The following is a 16,508-nucleotide window of genomic DNA, read 5'->3' on the forward strand; positions in this document are numbered from 1 at the left end:
GAAGGGGACTTTTCTGATTTTGAACAGGAATCCCTGGACAGGCCGCCCTTTAGGAGCCTTTTAACCCCACCCTCCTCAAATCATTGCTGGCCAAGGCATAGGCCACTGCCGGTCTGGGCAAGGACTCTAAGGTACCTGAGCCTCCCACTGATTGCAGAGAACAGGACGATTTCCTGTTCACTGAACAAGCCATTGAGGTGGACACTATCCCTATTCCTGTTTCTGGAGATGATCGGTTGGCAGTGGGCCTCTCCGGCCACAGCATCTTGGGCCACAGGGCAGGAGAACCTCCTTTTCAGGGTCGATACGGACCTGCTTAACCTCATGGATGGTCCCAAGGGTGGATTCACCGGTGGCTGCATTAACTTCTTCCTCCATCCTACTGCCTGATGTGGAGGACGCCTTAAAGGTGGAGGAACAGAGGGAAGAGACGGCCCTTCGCCAGGTTCACCTGGTGGACTCTTGGTCTATAGGGGCATCTACCGCAGCATCCTTTTTCACCAGGGCGTCTCTCTGATGGCTCCAACAGCTGCAGTCCCATTAAGCACCAGATGATGTTCGGGCACATCAAGATCCTGGCTGCAGCTGAATACACTGTGGATGCAACTTTGGCCTCTGCCAAATTTTCAGCTCGGGCCATGGCATCGGCAGTTACTGCTTGATGTATTCTCTGGCTACGTCACTGGGGCATGGATGCTAAGAACAAGTGGAAACTTGCCTCTGCCCCCTTTGAGGGGGAGAACCTATTCGGCCAGTTTCTGGACCCTTTACTGGTTGAGACCAGGGACAAGAGGAAGGTCCTCCCTTCCCAGGGCAGATGGGCTGATTTCCGCCCAGCGCCATATTTTAGATGGCCTCCTTTCTGCAGGGGGGAGCTGGGGCAAGCTTTCCGCCAAAATAGCGGTCCTTCCAGTCCTGCTCAGGGTACCAAGCTGATAGGTCTGCCTTTGGGGGCGGGGGGAGATGGCCACAGTCCCTTCAGAGGCAACGGTGGCAGGAGTTTCTTTTCCTCTCCTCCGAGGCTTTATCTCCGCTGTCCACTTTCAGGAGACCCGGTCAAGCAGGGATTCATGGAAGTGGCTATTCAGGATTTGCTGGATATTCGGGCCATTTGGCCCATTCCGCCGGAACAGCAGGGGCGGGGGTTCTATCCAATCTTGTTCATCATCCCAAAGGCCGTGGGAGTGGAGGGCAATTCTAAATCTAAAGGGACTGAACAACTATGTTGTGTATAGGAGGTTCAAGATGCACTCCCTGCATTCCATGTTAGCAGGGATCAGGGAGGGGGATTTTTTGGGGTCTATTGATCTCACAGAGACATACCTCCATGTCCCTATTTGTCCAGACCATCAACAGTACCTGAGGTTTTGTTATGCTGGTCATCATTTTCAGTATGTGGCTCTACCATTTGGCCAGGCCCCACCTCCCTGAAAGTTTACCAAACTCCTGGCAGTGTTGGCGGCATACCTCAGGACGATCCCTATCAGGATCCAATGTTACCTGGATTATTTGCTCATCTAGGCATCCTCCCAGCGGCTAGCAGAACAGGACCTGGCCACGAAAATCAGTACCCTCCGGGACCATGGGTTTTCCATGAATTTGGAGAAATGCCACCTGGTGCCTTCAAGAAAGCTAGTTCATCTGGATGCCCTGATAGACACACGGGCAGGCCAGGTTTTTCTGTCATGGGAGCATCAGGAGAGCATCCGGGATTTGATTCAACTCATCCGGCAGGAGCGGATGGTTCCAGTGGCGCGGTTGTCCCAGCTGCTGGGAAAAATGATCTCATGCCTGGCCATAGTCCCGTGGCAAAATACCATGCCTGACCACTCCAGTGGTTCCTGCTCCCCTTCCAGAGAGCGGGCTCCAGCTCCTCGATGACTCGAGTCACAGAATCGCCATGGGTGCTCTGCTTGCTTCACTGGTGGGTGTCGGGGGCCATCAGGAAGGGCTGCTTTTTCAGGGAGCCTTGCAGACTGATGGTAATGTCAGATGCCAGCCTTTTCAGCTGGGGAGGCCACTGCAGGTCTCAGGTTGTCAGGGATGGTGACGCCATTGGAGCTCAGCCAGAAGATCATCTGGTTGGAGCTGAGGGCAGCCCATCTGACTTTACAGGCATTTCAGCTGGTGGAGGGGTACCATGTTCTCTCATGGACAATATTACGGACAAAGGCCCACATCAACCGGCAAGGGGGGACTCGGTCGACGTACCTTATGAGGGAGGCGGATGCCTTGTGCTGGTGGATGGAGACCCCTCTTTTATCTCTGACAGCAGATCAGTGGCTGAGTCGAGCCACTGTGGATCCATCAGAGTTGCGGCTCCATCCCAGCCTGTTTGTAGAACTCGCAGACCGGTTTGGCCATCCGGTGGTCAATCTCTTTGTCTCTCCAACAAATGCTCACCCCTGGAAAATATATATTTTTATGGAAGGTGGAAAGAAATGGGCTAAGAGCATAAGCAATACTCTCCTGAAGTTTCATTGGGAAATTTGGAGTAAATATAAAGGGAGGTTGCTTCCGAAGAACTCTCCATTATCACCAGTAGTAATTTTGGAAAAGTTCCCAGGGAATTTGAAGAATAAAGTGAATGAAATTTTAAAAGAGAAAAATAAAATGAAACTAAGGGAATGGTTAGGAGGAATGAGGACACGTGGGGAATTGGAAGAGGTTCTAGGAGGAAAACGGTTGTCTTGGTTAAATTATAGCCAAGTGGAACAATGGACTAAAAATTGGATAAGAGAAAATGGAGAGTGTAGAGAGTTAACGAGGTTTGAGGGATTAATTGAAAAAAATGAAAAAAAATGAAACTGTAAAGGAAGAAAATAAAGGGATAAAAGGCTTAATGAGTGGAATCTATAAAATATTGTTGGAGGAAGAGGAGAGGGAAAATTTAGGAAAGATGGTATGGGAAACGGATTTGAAGATACAAATAGGGCAACAGAGTTGGGACAGAATTTGGCAACAAAGAGTGTTGAGAAATATGTCAGTAAGAATAAAAGAGATTTATTACAAAATGGTATGGAGGTGGTACTTAACTCCGGTTAGATTAAGCAATATGAATCAGCACTATTCAGATAACTGTTGGAGAGGTTGGGGAAAAGGAACGTATTTACATATGTGGTGGGATTGTAAATTTGTGCAAAAATTGTGGAAGATGGTGTTTAAGGAGATTGAAGAAATTGTAGGAATAAAGGTAGAAGAGGCACCAAAGGTAGCATTACTCTCACTATTGGAAGATATAAAATGTAAAAAAGAGACTAAAGAGTTGATAATAAATTTGTTGACCGCAGCAAGGTTAATGATTTCTAGGAACTGGAAGACACAAGGTGATTATTGGTTTATTTATTGCCATAAATGATAAATTGACTTGTAATATTAAAGTAAGGAGGGGCATAATGAAAGTAAATGAATTCAATGGAATCCGGAAACAGTTCCTAATATATGTGTTTTCTGGAGGAAGGGGGATACCACCACCAGAAGAAGCTTTAAGATTTTGGAAGCAGGAATGATCCCGAGGGGTGGGGGAGCACTCGTTGATTGTTTGTATTGTGTATTTTGTTATATATTATATATTATGATTCATGTATGTTATGTATGTTAAATTTTTTTTTAATAATAAAAAAAATATGAAAACAAAAACAAAAACAAATGCCAGTTGTCATCAGGACGGTGTTGTCAAAGGGGGCAGAGGTTCTGTTAGTGGCTCCTCATTGGCCCAGGAGGCCATGGTTTGCCAACCTGGTTGGCCTGTCTGTCGCCAGACCCCGGACAGAGTCTTCCTCAGCCAAGGGCCTGTACTACACCCCGAGCCCCAGCGGCTCCAGTTGGCCATTTGGCGGTTGAGCAGAGGCTCCTGAGATGGGAGAAATTCTCTACCAGGATCATCTGGATGATTCAGGCAGCCTTCAACCATGCATATTTACAACGCCATCTGGACTACCTTTCAGGAGTGGTGTACAATGAAACATTTGGACCCTACTTCAACCTCTGTGGCAGAAGTGTTGGAGTTTTTACAAAAGGGCCTGGAATAGGGGCTTTCCACTAATACTTTGTGTAGGCAAGTCGCTGCCCTGGGATCTGTCTTGATCTTTGGGGACCTGGGCTCCCTCGCTCACCATCCGAAGGTGGGAGCCTTTCTGCAGGGGGGGCTTCTGATTGCGACCCCCAATGCTCCACCGTTATCCAACTTGGAACCTGACCAAAGTTGTACAAGCATTGACCAAGGCACCTTTTGAACCTTTGAGGGAGGCTAGCCTTTGCCTCCTCTCATGTAAGGTTGCTTTCCTTGTGGCTGTCACATCAGCCAGATGGATATCAGAGTTCACGGCATTATCGGTGAGGAAGGACTTGTGTATTTTTCACCCAAACAGGGTGGTCCTGCGGCTGGACCCTGCCTTTCTTCCAAAGGTCAACTCCTTGTTTCACTGAGCACAGGAGTTAGTCCTGCCTGATTTCTGTCAAGGCCTTGGCACACCTTGGAGCAGACCTGGCATACGCTGGATGTTAGGAGGGCCCTCCATATTTACATCTCGAGGACTGCATCCTTCAGGAAGACTGAATCCCTGTTCGTCTCCTTTCAACCATCAACTCTGGACCACAAGGTGACCCCTTCCACGGTAGGGCACTGGCTTAGGGCATGTATAGCCCATGCTTATGAGCTGCAAGCTCTCCTGGTGCCTCTGGGGATAATGGCGCATTCTACTCGCAGCTGGCTACCCAGGCTTCTGTCGAAGAGATATGTAGGGCAGTGACTTGGATGTCCCTGTCGCCATTTGTCCGTCATTACAGACTTGACTCTTACTCTTCTGCGGAGGTGGCATTTGGCCGGCGGGTCCTGCAATGGGTCCACGAGAAGGCAGCGTCGTCAGCCCAGGGCAATTCCCACCCATAGGACTGCCAAGCTTTGGTATGTCCCATCCTGGCACCTCTCATCGATACACTATGGAGAAGGGGCGTTGGTCCTACCTGATAAGCCCTTGTGATCAATGGGAGGGTTCAGCCCCACCCAGTTATCTGTCTGGGACGACACCTGAGGGCTGGGGAGTTTTTTTGTTTCTGTGTTTCGGATGGATGTCCATTCACTTCGATGTCGTTGTCAAACTGAGGAACGTCACCAGGGAGGCAGAACCTCAAAAAATTCAACTCAGTCCATAGAGCTAGAGCCTAGAATAACCCATCCTGGTCCCTCCCATTGATCACAACGAGAAAGGGCATATCAGGTAGCACCAACGCCTCATCTTAGAAGGATTGTGGACATGCGGGATGGAATTGGTAAGAGATTTTTAAAAAATGAAGCGGTGTTGCCACATTACATTTGAGGACTACTTAGCTTATGAGATGAGATTGAAGGAGTGCTAGAGGAAGAGGAAAAGGGGAAAGAGCAACCTTTGTAAGGTATCCTTAGATGTACTTTTCAGGTTTTAAGGAAGGTAGGGTAGAAATTCTCAGCATTGATGATGTTATCTAGTTAGGCAACAAAATGTCTGCTAGCAAATAACAAAGCTCGGAAAGCACCAAGGTCTCCAATGTGGAGAGCGAATGCATTTTGTGTCATTTATGTTTATTATAATTTAGTATCTCTTCTCTCTCTCCCTCCCTCATGAGTGCATACATATTTGTTATACTTATCGTATCTTCTTATCTCACATTTCATAGCATATTCTATATTATAAAATATGAAACTGATGTTTATGGAATTTGTGTTGAAAAGTGATGCTTCTCTAGAAGGCTAAAAGTCACTATGTATGCCTGCTCCCATCTGATAAGTTGTCCATGAATGTGTCTAAAGTTGAAATTAAAACAGTTATATAAATCCTTACTCCAACAGAATGGTACAAAAAAGTCTAAACTATTCAATAGCAAAATACTGTGATAGCAAACTCATGGGAATATCATTTCTGATTAATGTTAGACTGAGGGTCTTAAAGAAGATTGTATCTTTCTGTGTTTTCTTTGAAGTTGTCATTCTATATGTATCTATGAGTTGAAATCATCCAGAACAGATTTATTTTTCTGGCTTTATGATGCACTTTGAATGATTCTCATATATTCTCTCTCTCATATATATATCCATTTATATCTTTATACAAATATATGTCACAGAGTGTGTGTATGTGTGTGTGCATCTGTGTATATGCGTCTCTCTCAGATGGTACATATCTTTTTAAATGTCATTGTAACACAGGTAATGATATGCTGATCACTTACGTATTGTCAGTAATAACAGCATCAGTGCTCTGTTGAAATGCACTTTGAACAAATGAGATGCATTGTCAAGAAAATGTTCATAGGAGAAGCCTGGAGTGAAACATTTTTGTGATAGCTGTTAAATCTAGAAATGCATTATCTAGATCTACCATTACGGCATCTAGATCCACCAAAAAGTTGTAGTTTACTTAACTAGAACCTCCAGTAAGCGTTTAATTGACCCTGAGCAGCCTCCTCCTTGTTCCTTTATTATGGATACTGGGTACTGGGAAATATATTTTATAATACAATTTTACATAGAAAACAACCATGCAGTAGTGATTAGAGACATCACTATTTAACTATGAAATTGATGAAATTTGAACCAATCACTTTCTCTCATTATATCCATGGAATTATTAAAAATATGCATGAGAAATAAATGAAATAAACAAAATATGTGTTACAGGTAAATCCATAGTAGAGAATTCAAACCTGTTGCTAACTGCTTTTTTTCTTTTTTCCCCTTTTGTTTAATACTTCATTAGGATGAATTGCTGCCTGCTACATAGATTTTACTGAGTAAAAATGATCACTCAATAAAATTTATCTACTATGTGGATAACTGTGTGTCCATCCTCATAAAATAACTATGGTCCCAGTGAGACAAATGTAAAAAAAAAAAATCAAAAACTATCTGGAAGCTGCTTTCAAAACTTGGATGGATGAAGCTCCATCATGTTGCAGTTCAGTGACTGAATACATCAACATCAACAGTGATGTCCAAATATATTCCAGTTACATCTTTTATGGACATACTTAGCATCTATGGATAAGCAGCTACATCATGACGAAATGGATGCCAATGCTTAACACTCCATTTCATTAGCTCTCCATGGATGGTATCAGTGTGAAATTACTTTCACTATTGCCCTTGATTTAAACCTAAGCTGCAGTTGGAACTGCAAAAAAGTAATGCAGTGTAAAACAACATTAATCACTAATAAAGGTTGCTGGAAACTGTTTACAAAGAACTATAGCCAGGTTATTTTAAATTATTTAATCTATATTCAGTAAACTTGAAAACAACTTAGCATTACCCATTCATTTTGTTACAATTCTCAATTCTATTTATATTAGTTTTTATAATATGTAGCGTATACAGCTTTTAATATACTTACTTGAAATCATTAGTTTTTCAGATTAGGTTATAGATTTGGTTTACAGTATTAGTTATTTTCCAATAAATATATTTAAGACTATTAAAATCTAGTATTATAAATATGAAGTCACTAGGGTCAGTTTTTTCCAGTTTTTTTTTGTTTTTGTGGCAGGCACCAAGCTTCTGAGCATACACATAGTCCCATACTCTGTCAAAGTATGCTGCAAATACTTTGCCATGTTTCAGATTGTTATTTTTAATATAACGTAGCAGCTACATTTGTTACTTTTATTAGAACTAGAAGCTTCTTCCAAAATAAGATTTGGAATGAGAGTTTCTGAAGTTTTCTGTTTCTTCTTGTCTACCCGTCCAATCTTTCTTCAGGTGATTACGTTTTAGAAATTATCAAATACTGAATCATCCATACATTTTTTTTTTCTGTTTAATGTAGGCTATCAGCGTCTTGTTAGAGAGTGCTTGGGTCTTCCTTCCTCTTAATCTTGGGTGTGGGCTGACTCATCCCTGGAATTATGAAATATGATTTTCTTGCTATTTGTGATTAGGGTTTTTTCCTAAATCAATGTGAGCAGCCTTTGGAACAAACCATTTTTTGGCAGCTATTGGATCATATTGGACCCTGCCTCTGAATTTTGGCAATATATTTGTAAAAAATGAATGCTATAATTTCCCACTATTTTGAGGCAGGTATTACAAAAATACCTGCATTACGGGCCCAAAGTAAGATTAACAATTTTTTAAAAAGAAAATGTTTCAATTCCGTCACCCAGTTTCCCTCCCCCAATATTGCCTATGTGCCTAATGCAGTTTTACTTACTTTGTTTCATAGTTTCTTCCTTAAAAAAGTGGAAAGTATAATGAGTTGCATTAAAATTACAACTGCTTTTTCTAGCTGACTGCCTAAAAACTTTTAGAGAGAAAAAATAACAATAAAAACTAGAATAATGTGGCTGCATAAGTGTTCATGCCATATTATAGATAGGTATGTGGCTGTGGTCAAAGTTAACCAGTCACATTCAAAATGATGGTAAATAGTAAGTCAATACACCCCTGCCATCAATTACAGTGACTGACCAAGCTCATATAAAGTTCAATCGTTTTAGTAGGATTTTTATGACATTTAACTCAGTTGCCCATTATAGCAGCAGCCATGGTTGCAAAGAGCTTACAAAGCATCAAGGGGATCTCATTAGATGATATCAGTCAGGAGAAGGGCACAAATATTTTCCAAGGTATTGGCTACACCATGGAGCACAATGAAGACAGTCACTAACAAGTGGAGAAAATGTAACATAACATAGATGTTACCAAGAACTTAATGTCCCTCCAAAATTATTGACAAAGTAAGAAGAAAACTGGTCCAAAGGGCTGCTAAGAGGACTACAGCAACTTTAAAGGAGATTGCAGGAATTTCTGCAATTTGTGTAATACATGTGAAAATAATCTCCAGTATGCTTCCTTTGTCTGGGCTGTGGGTTAGGGTGGCAAAACAGACACTTACAAAGAAAACATTTAAATTCAGTTACATTTTGCAAAACCCTACATCAAATTTGACAAAGGCATGTGAGCAAAAGTGTTATGATGAGACAAAGGTTGAATTTTTTTGGCCATAATTCCAAAAAGTATGACATATAAACAACATTGTGCAAAGTACACCATACCCACAGTGATGTATGATGGTGGCAACATTATGCTTTGCAGCTGCTTTTCTTCACCTGGAACTGGAACTTTAATCAAGGTGAAGGGAATTATGAACAGTTCCAAATATCAGTGAATTTTGGCACAAAACCTTCAGGCCTCTACTAAAATGCTGAAAATGAAGAGGAATTTCACTTTTCAACTCAACACCAACTCAAAGCATACTATCAAATCAATAAAAGAATTACTTCATCAGAAGAAAATTAAAGTTTTGGAATAACCCAGCCAGAACTCGGACCTAAATCCAATTGAAAATCAGTGGAGTGATCTGGAGGGGGCTGTGTACAGGAGATATCCTCACAATTTGACAGATTTGGAGTCTTTTTCAAGGAAGAGTAAGTAAAATTCCCAGGACAAAATGTCCAATGCCGATAGGCTCCTACCCGAAAACTGAATCCGGTCATAAAATCAAAAAGTGTTTCAACAAAGTATTAATTTAAGAGTGTGCAATTTTATGCAACCACATTATTACAAGTTTTTTTATTATTTTGCACAAAATATTTAAATTTGTTTTTCATTTGAATTGTAGAAGCTTATGTTATATTAAAGGTAGAAAATATTCTGAAGTGATTTATCTTGGTCTGATTTTTTTTTACATCTCAAAAACCTGGCATTTTAACAAGGGTGTGTAGACTTTTCATATCCACTATATATGTCTGGCAGGCTTAGCATAATCAGTTGGTTTTTCCTGTTTCTTTTTGTCAGTCATATGAAGTAGATCAGATGAGACCACTTTCTGTGACTCCACAGAAAGACTAGTCTTATACAGATAGTCCTTGCTTACTAATGGCAATTGAGCTCAGGAACTTTGTTACCAAGCAACGTGGTTGTAAAACGCAACATCATGTAACTGCGCTAACTTATGATGGCAGTTCCAGGAGTCCCAGTTGCAATTGTTAGGCAAATCCAATGTAGTCTCAGTTTCCTATTCGCAACCTGCTGCTGGCTTCTCCACTGATGCTACAACGGTTGCAAATACAAAGGCACTGTCAGTGAATTCCTCTCATTCAGCACCATCATCCTAATGGTCACTGAATGAAAGCATGTTAAATAAGGATTTTCTATACTTGAGGTAGGTTGCAGTAAGAGAATCTTGCAAGTCTGTCTGAGTTTTAACTTTCCTTCCTCATATATCCTAAGGAGTCAAGAGGGTCCCTGTGAGTCTTTTTCTGATAAATGTTTCTAGATGTCTTTTCCAAGGTCCCTGCCCTTTTGAGTAACCATTGTATTACTGACCACAGTGGGCAGTTGTAATTATTCAGGTTATAATAAATATGGATCTCTTAAGGCAGATTTATGGAATTTCTTTAGCTGATTGTAAAAAACTAAGGAGGATCAGACCTAGATAGCACTTAGATGGGAAGTCACTGGGAAATTGAAAGCTGTCACCTACACGGAGAAGTTAAAATAAAAACAAAGAGAAACCCCAAAATAGTAATAAACCAGATTCTGACCATGAAATTGCCAGGAGGTGAATCTGACTTAGAGACATCGCTTTTTACAGTTAAGAATTGGATTCTTTTTTATATTGGGTGTATTCTTGTTCATTTTTGGCTCATCACGGTGCATTTATTTCACCGTGGTGATAGAGCTAACATCCTGTCCTTTCTCTTAGGCTCTGTAGAACAAGGTCAGTGTTCCAGGACTTTTCAGGGCAGGAGAATTTGTCAGCTTTCTTTGCCTTTCTAAGGCTTGCTGCTGAGATACTATTTCAGTTGTTTTTAAGGTCTTCCAGATAAATGGACTTTTAAAAAATTAAATGAGGATAGAACTTAGATATAAAGAGTAAGAAAAATGTTTTATTATAAAAATAGTAATAGGAACAGTGGTCTGATGAACTTGAAAGATTTGCTGGAGGAAACAAGTCATTGGGGAGTCAGGTTTATGAAAACATAATTTCACACTATTATTAATCTTAGCCAGGGAAGAATGGATCTGTGATAGAAGCATGAATAGTAAATACAAAATAGGAAGTGCTGATTTAATAATTTTAAATGTAATTATTTAAAATTGGACTAACATGATATTTATTGAGAATGACATTGAATTGAACTGGGACATTTTTAATTTTTAAAAAAGTCTTGCAAATGTTGTAAACTCCTGCTGAGGCCATCATCAACCCTCTTACCAAGTTTAATTTATATAAGTGGATTTTTCAAGGTTTCATTTCTGCAAGAACATATTATAGATATCATATATTGTTGATAAATGACCAAAAATATTGCAGATAATCCACAGTTATGGCCACAGTTGGAATTGGAAATCTGATTATAAATCAAGGCACCTACCCATTTTTTGAAATTTTTCATGATGGTCATTAAGCAAATGGTGCAATTGTTAAGTGAATAGTATGGTCTTTAAATGGTATGGTCTTTAAATGCCATTCTTTTGATAAATGGCAAAAAATAAATAAATCACAAATCACAATTGACTGTGGGACATTATAACTGGCTGTAAAACTGAGCTGTTTGCAAAGCAACTGAAATACCGTCAAATACAGTGGGGCAAAAAAGTATTTAGTCAGCCACCAATTGTGCAAGTTTTCCCACTTCAAAAGATGAGAGAGGCCTGTAATTGTCATCATAGGTAGACCTCAACTATGAGAGACAAAATGAGAAAACAAATCCAGACAATCACATTGTCTGATTTGGAAAGAATTTATTTGCAAATTATGGTGGAAAATAAGTATTTGGTCACCTACAAACAAGATTTCTGGCTCTCACAGATCTGTAACTTCTTTAAGAGGCTCCTCTGTCCACTCATTGTATTAATGGCACCTGTTTGAACTTGTTATCAGTATAAAAGACACCTGTCCACAACCTCAAACAGTCACACTCCAAACTCCACTATGGTGAAGACCAAAGAGCTGTCGAAGAAACAAAATTGTAGACCTACAGCAGGCTGGGAAGACTGAATCTGCAATAGGCATGCAGCTTGGTGTGAAGAAATCAACTGTGGGAGCAATAATTAGAAAATGGAAGACCTGATAATCTCCCTTGATCTGGGGCTCCACACAAGATCTCACCCGTGGGGTCAAAATGATCACAAGAACGATGAGCAAAAATCCCAGAACCACACGGGGGGGGGGGACTTAGTGAATGACCTGCAGAGAGCTGGGACCAACGTAACAAAGGCTACCATCAGTAACACACTACGTCGCCAGGGATTCAGATCCTGCAGTGCCAGACGTGTCCCCCTGCTTAAGCCAGTACATGTCCGGGCCTGTCTGAAGTTGCTAGAGAGCATTTGGATGATCCAGAAGAGGATTGGGAAAATGTCATGTGGTCAAATGAAACCAAAGTAGAACTGTTTGGTAGAAACACAACTCGTCGTGTTTGGAGGAGAGAGAATGCTGAGTTGCATCCAAAGAATACCATACCTACTGTGAAGCATGGGGGGTGGCAACATCATGCTTTGGGGCTGTTTCTCTGCAAAGGGACTAGGACGATTGATCCATGTACACGAAAGAATGAATGGGGCCATGTATCGTGAGATTTTGAGTGCAAACCTCCTTCCATCAGCAAGGGCAAGGGCATTGAAACGTGGCTGGGTCTTTCAGCATGACAATGATCCCAAACACACCGCCCGGCCAACGAAGGAGTGGCTTCGTAAGAAGCATTTCAAGGTCCTGGAGTGGCCTAGCCAGTCTCCAGATCTCAACCCCATAGAAAACCTTTGGAGGGAGTTGCAAGTCCGTGTTGCCCAGCGACAGCCCCAAAACATCACTGCTCTAGAGGAGATCTGCATGGAGGAATGCGCCAACATACCAGCAACAGTGTGTGCCAACCTTGTGAAGATTTACAGAAAACGTTTGACCTCTGTCATTGCCAACAAAGGATATATAACAAGTATTGAGATGAACTTTTGATATTGACCAAATACTTATTTTCCACCATAATTTGCAAATAAATTCTTTCCAAATCAGACAATGTGATTGTCTGGATTTGTTTTCTCATTTTGTCTCTCATAGTTGAGGTCTACCTATGATGTCAATTACAGGCCTCTCTCATCTTTTGAAGTGGGAGAACTTGCACAATTGGTGGCTGACTAAATACTTTTTTGCCCCACTGTAACTTGGGGACATTTTACAATGCTGAAAGTAAAGCAGGCATTTCTGAGACTGTTGTAACTCAGAATGATCATAAATTCCGGATTTTCTGTTTTGGGATCAGAGGGGCTTCCATGAGGTTAGAGTACAATCATTATAGTCACTGTAGGAGAAGATGCTTTAGAAACCTAAAAAGAGTGCTAGAACATCCTTTTTTCTGGACATCCAGTACTTTCAGGAATTATTCTTTTAAACATACATTGTTTAAGTAGAAGTAGTACAAGTAGTCCTTATTTAGCAACTGTCTCATATAGTGACTGTTCACAGTTGTGTTTATTATGGAAAAGTAACTGTGCAGCCAATGCTCGCATTTACAATGTTTGTAGGTCTGTAAAGCAAAGAAAGCTGAAGTAAGATTGTACTCATAGTCACATGATTTTTCACTTAGCAATCTTAACAATTGTGTTGCTGATTCCAGATATGGTTGTTAAACAAGAACTTCCTGAATGGGCAGACTGGTAAAATAACGAAGCTAATTCTGGTAGTTGAGTGTGAGGCTTAGGTATCCTAGGCTCTTTGCTAGTACTTACAATATGTAGTACTTTGCTAGTACATAGTAGTACTTAATAGTTATTATAGACATAATGAATTATGTCATTTGTCAAGTATTCAAAACTTATTCAAGTAGCAGAATTTAACTTTTCTCAGAATAGAATTTGAGTTACCTGACACAAAATATTACCAGTAAAATCTTACGTATATTAAAGCAAAAGTAGGTTTCAGAGTTAGTTCATTTTTTCAAGGATTATAATGGAAATCTCTATTATCAAATATATGTGATTGCAATTCAAGTGGTGTATTTCAATATGTCCCAAACTATGTTTAGCAGAACAGACAATATATTATTGATAGATCTGGATCAAGTAGCCTTTACATTATAAACTTAATTAATTAAGGAACAAGGATGTTTTCAGTTTTCTGAACAGTACGAGGAGTTAACATCGGTCTCTGCTATTTTACAAGAGACACAGTATGATAAAATTTATTCAGGAAAAAGCCCATTCAAGTTATTTTGAACTACATAGATTAATTATGCTTTAATTATGCTTAGTAGGCATCCTTGCTAAAGGACATTCTTGCTTAATCAAAGATTAATTTAATATATTCTTTTTTACAGATACTTTGTGAAAATCAAAATATTATGCCTACAACTCTATTTAATTTTTTAAGTTTTCTAGGAAATAGAACAGTTTCAATTATAATTTATCATTATCCTCTAAATACTGTCAATTGTAATCTGACTTCAGCCATTTTATGTATAGTTACCAGGTTATCATATGACATTCTAGATTTTCTTATTTATAATTATATAAGTGTTTGATTCTAGGTTTTTGTCATTTTTTTCTTTTTGTAGGAGAGATCATTACAACTGTAAACCTACTGAAGTAAAATATGGAATGGATCTCGCTGGTGACTGAATTGAGCCAAACAAACAGTATTGACAGTAGCTTGAAAATCACCAGTTAGCAGTTTCTTCACGCTCCAGTACCACACAGCACTTTCCAGAGAGAACTCATTGTGTGCACAAAATCAGCTTTTAAATCTGCTCACTACCTTTCAGCTTTGTCTAATTAAAATAGTTTTAAACAGGAACCCTAACTACAAGAGCACTTGGAGAAAAATGGCATTGGAAGAATATTTGTGGATGGTCATTGCAGGTTTTATCATTGCTTTTATCTTGGCATTTTCAGTTGGAGCAAATGATGTTGCCAATTCTTTTGGTACTGCTGTGGGTTCTGGTGTAGTTACTTTGCGCCAAGCCTGCATCCTCGCTTCAATTTTTGAAACTACTGGTTCTGTATTGCTAGGAGCAAAAGTAGGTGAAACTATTCGTAAAGGTATAATTGATGTGAACTTGTATGACAACTCAACAGGTCTACTTATGGCTGGAGAAGTCAGTGCAATGGCTGGTAAGTAACCTTATTTTTCTAAGCATTTAATTATTTTCTTAAAACAATTAAAAGTTCTTAGATCCTCTTGGCAAAACTAAAGTAATAATTTGCACATTTCTCAATCCACAAAATTCCTGTAGAGATTGGGGAAGTTATTATTGAGAAATCAAAAGTAGGCCCTGGAATCAGGTTCTGCAAACTCTTCCCTGATCAGATGTCTTTAGTTATTTATTGGAACCCACTTTAATAGAAGTTAATTTTATAGCTTGTTTTTGACTGTAGATTCAGATAACAGTTGATTTAGAGCAAGTTTAATATTAACTATAGTTAACTCTATCATTTTAGGAAAGAAACTCATTGCCACTCCCCAATTCTTATTAAGTTTAAAAGGTTAGAAATATAATTGGTCTTACTAAGGATTCTGTTTATTTACTATTTCAATATAGTGTATGAGATTCTAAAACTATTAAAAAGGTAATATATAACAAGATATTGGCAATACATTATATAAAATGAGGACCCAGATTGTTGGGGGCAATACGCTGACTGTAAACCACTTAAGGCTGTAAAGCACTGTGAAGTGTTATAAAAGTCTTAAGTGCTATTGCTATATAGCACTATAGTATATTAACAATATTGGTGACTTAGATTTATATTTACAGTTTTATTAATTTTTATGAAAAAAAAATCTTAAACTACTAGCTTATTTTATTAATCTATTCTATTTGTGCTTATAATCAGTGTCTCTTGTTCTTCGGAACATGATGAGGGTCATGGGAGACCAGTAATTTCCTTTCTTTACACTGAAGCCTGGGAAAAATAAGCCAGAAGAAGCTCCTATTTTCTTCCCCACACAGCAATGCAAATATGAATAGGTGAAGGGAGATTTAATCTTATCAAGAGAATATAGCCCTTTGTTTCTAGTGAGCAGATCAGATTGCCCTCAAGGAATGACATTTCAAAATATTTTCAGGGATCCATTCTGAGGAGCAGGAGGTTATTCTTGGGAGCTTGATGATTGTCCTGGGACTATCTATAACTCTGAGCATGTATTATGCTATGTGGTTACACTATTGCTTCCTCCCACTTGAAGTACATAGAAGAGAACTTCTAGAATATATTTGTTTTGAATGCTGCCTTTGTCTGTCACTGACGAATGAGCATTGAAGACAGATAACAGCAATAACTAGAAAGTATAAATGTTCCTTTTTTGGCTTCAGAGCAGGATTGGAATCTTCATTAAATAGGCTGTCAAGTACTATATTTTGACTCATTAGTTTATATAAACATTTAACTATAAGACAAAATGTTGAGGATAAAAATGCTGTCTTAAATTGTATCATACTTGATCATGAAATTTAAAGTTATTTAAAGTATGTTGACTATTAATGATTAAATACAGATAATGGTTAAATATTTTTAATACCTACATCTAATTTTAGAT

At 39.5% G+C, this 16,508-nt stretch overlaps 1 protein-coding gene across 8 annotated transcripts in view; it reads left to right on the forward strand.

Annotated features, from left to right (window-relative positions):
* The window catches only part of SLC20A2 (solute carrier family 20 member 2), a 101,744-nt gene that overhangs the window by 41,038 nt on the left and 44,198 nt on the right, over positions 1 to 16,508 (forward strand). For 7 of the 8 annotated variants that reach the window (XR_015733873.1, XR_015733872.1, XM_060691755.2 and 4 more), the window contains exon 2: positions 14,527 to 15,082. Coding sequence is in view for 6 of the 8 variants with exons in the window: in XM_060691755.2 (XP_060547738.1) it covers positions 14,794 to 15,082 (289 nt within the window). In the remaining 2 variants the exon portion in view is untranslated. Of the gene's footprint in view, positions 1 to 9,067; positions 9,400 to 14,526; positions 15,083 to 16,508 lie in introns of those variants that run through there. The other variant, XM_034416270.3, reaches the window with a different exon arrangement.

This window comes from Pantherophis guttatus, chromosome 4, assembly GCF_059756535.1.
Source record: "Pantherophis guttatus breed Tessera chromosome 4, ASM5975653v1, whole genome shotgun sequence".
In the NCBI taxonomy this organism is placed as follows: Eukaryota; Metazoa; Chordata; class Lepidosauria; order Squamata; family Colubridae; genus Pantherophis; species Pantherophis guttatus.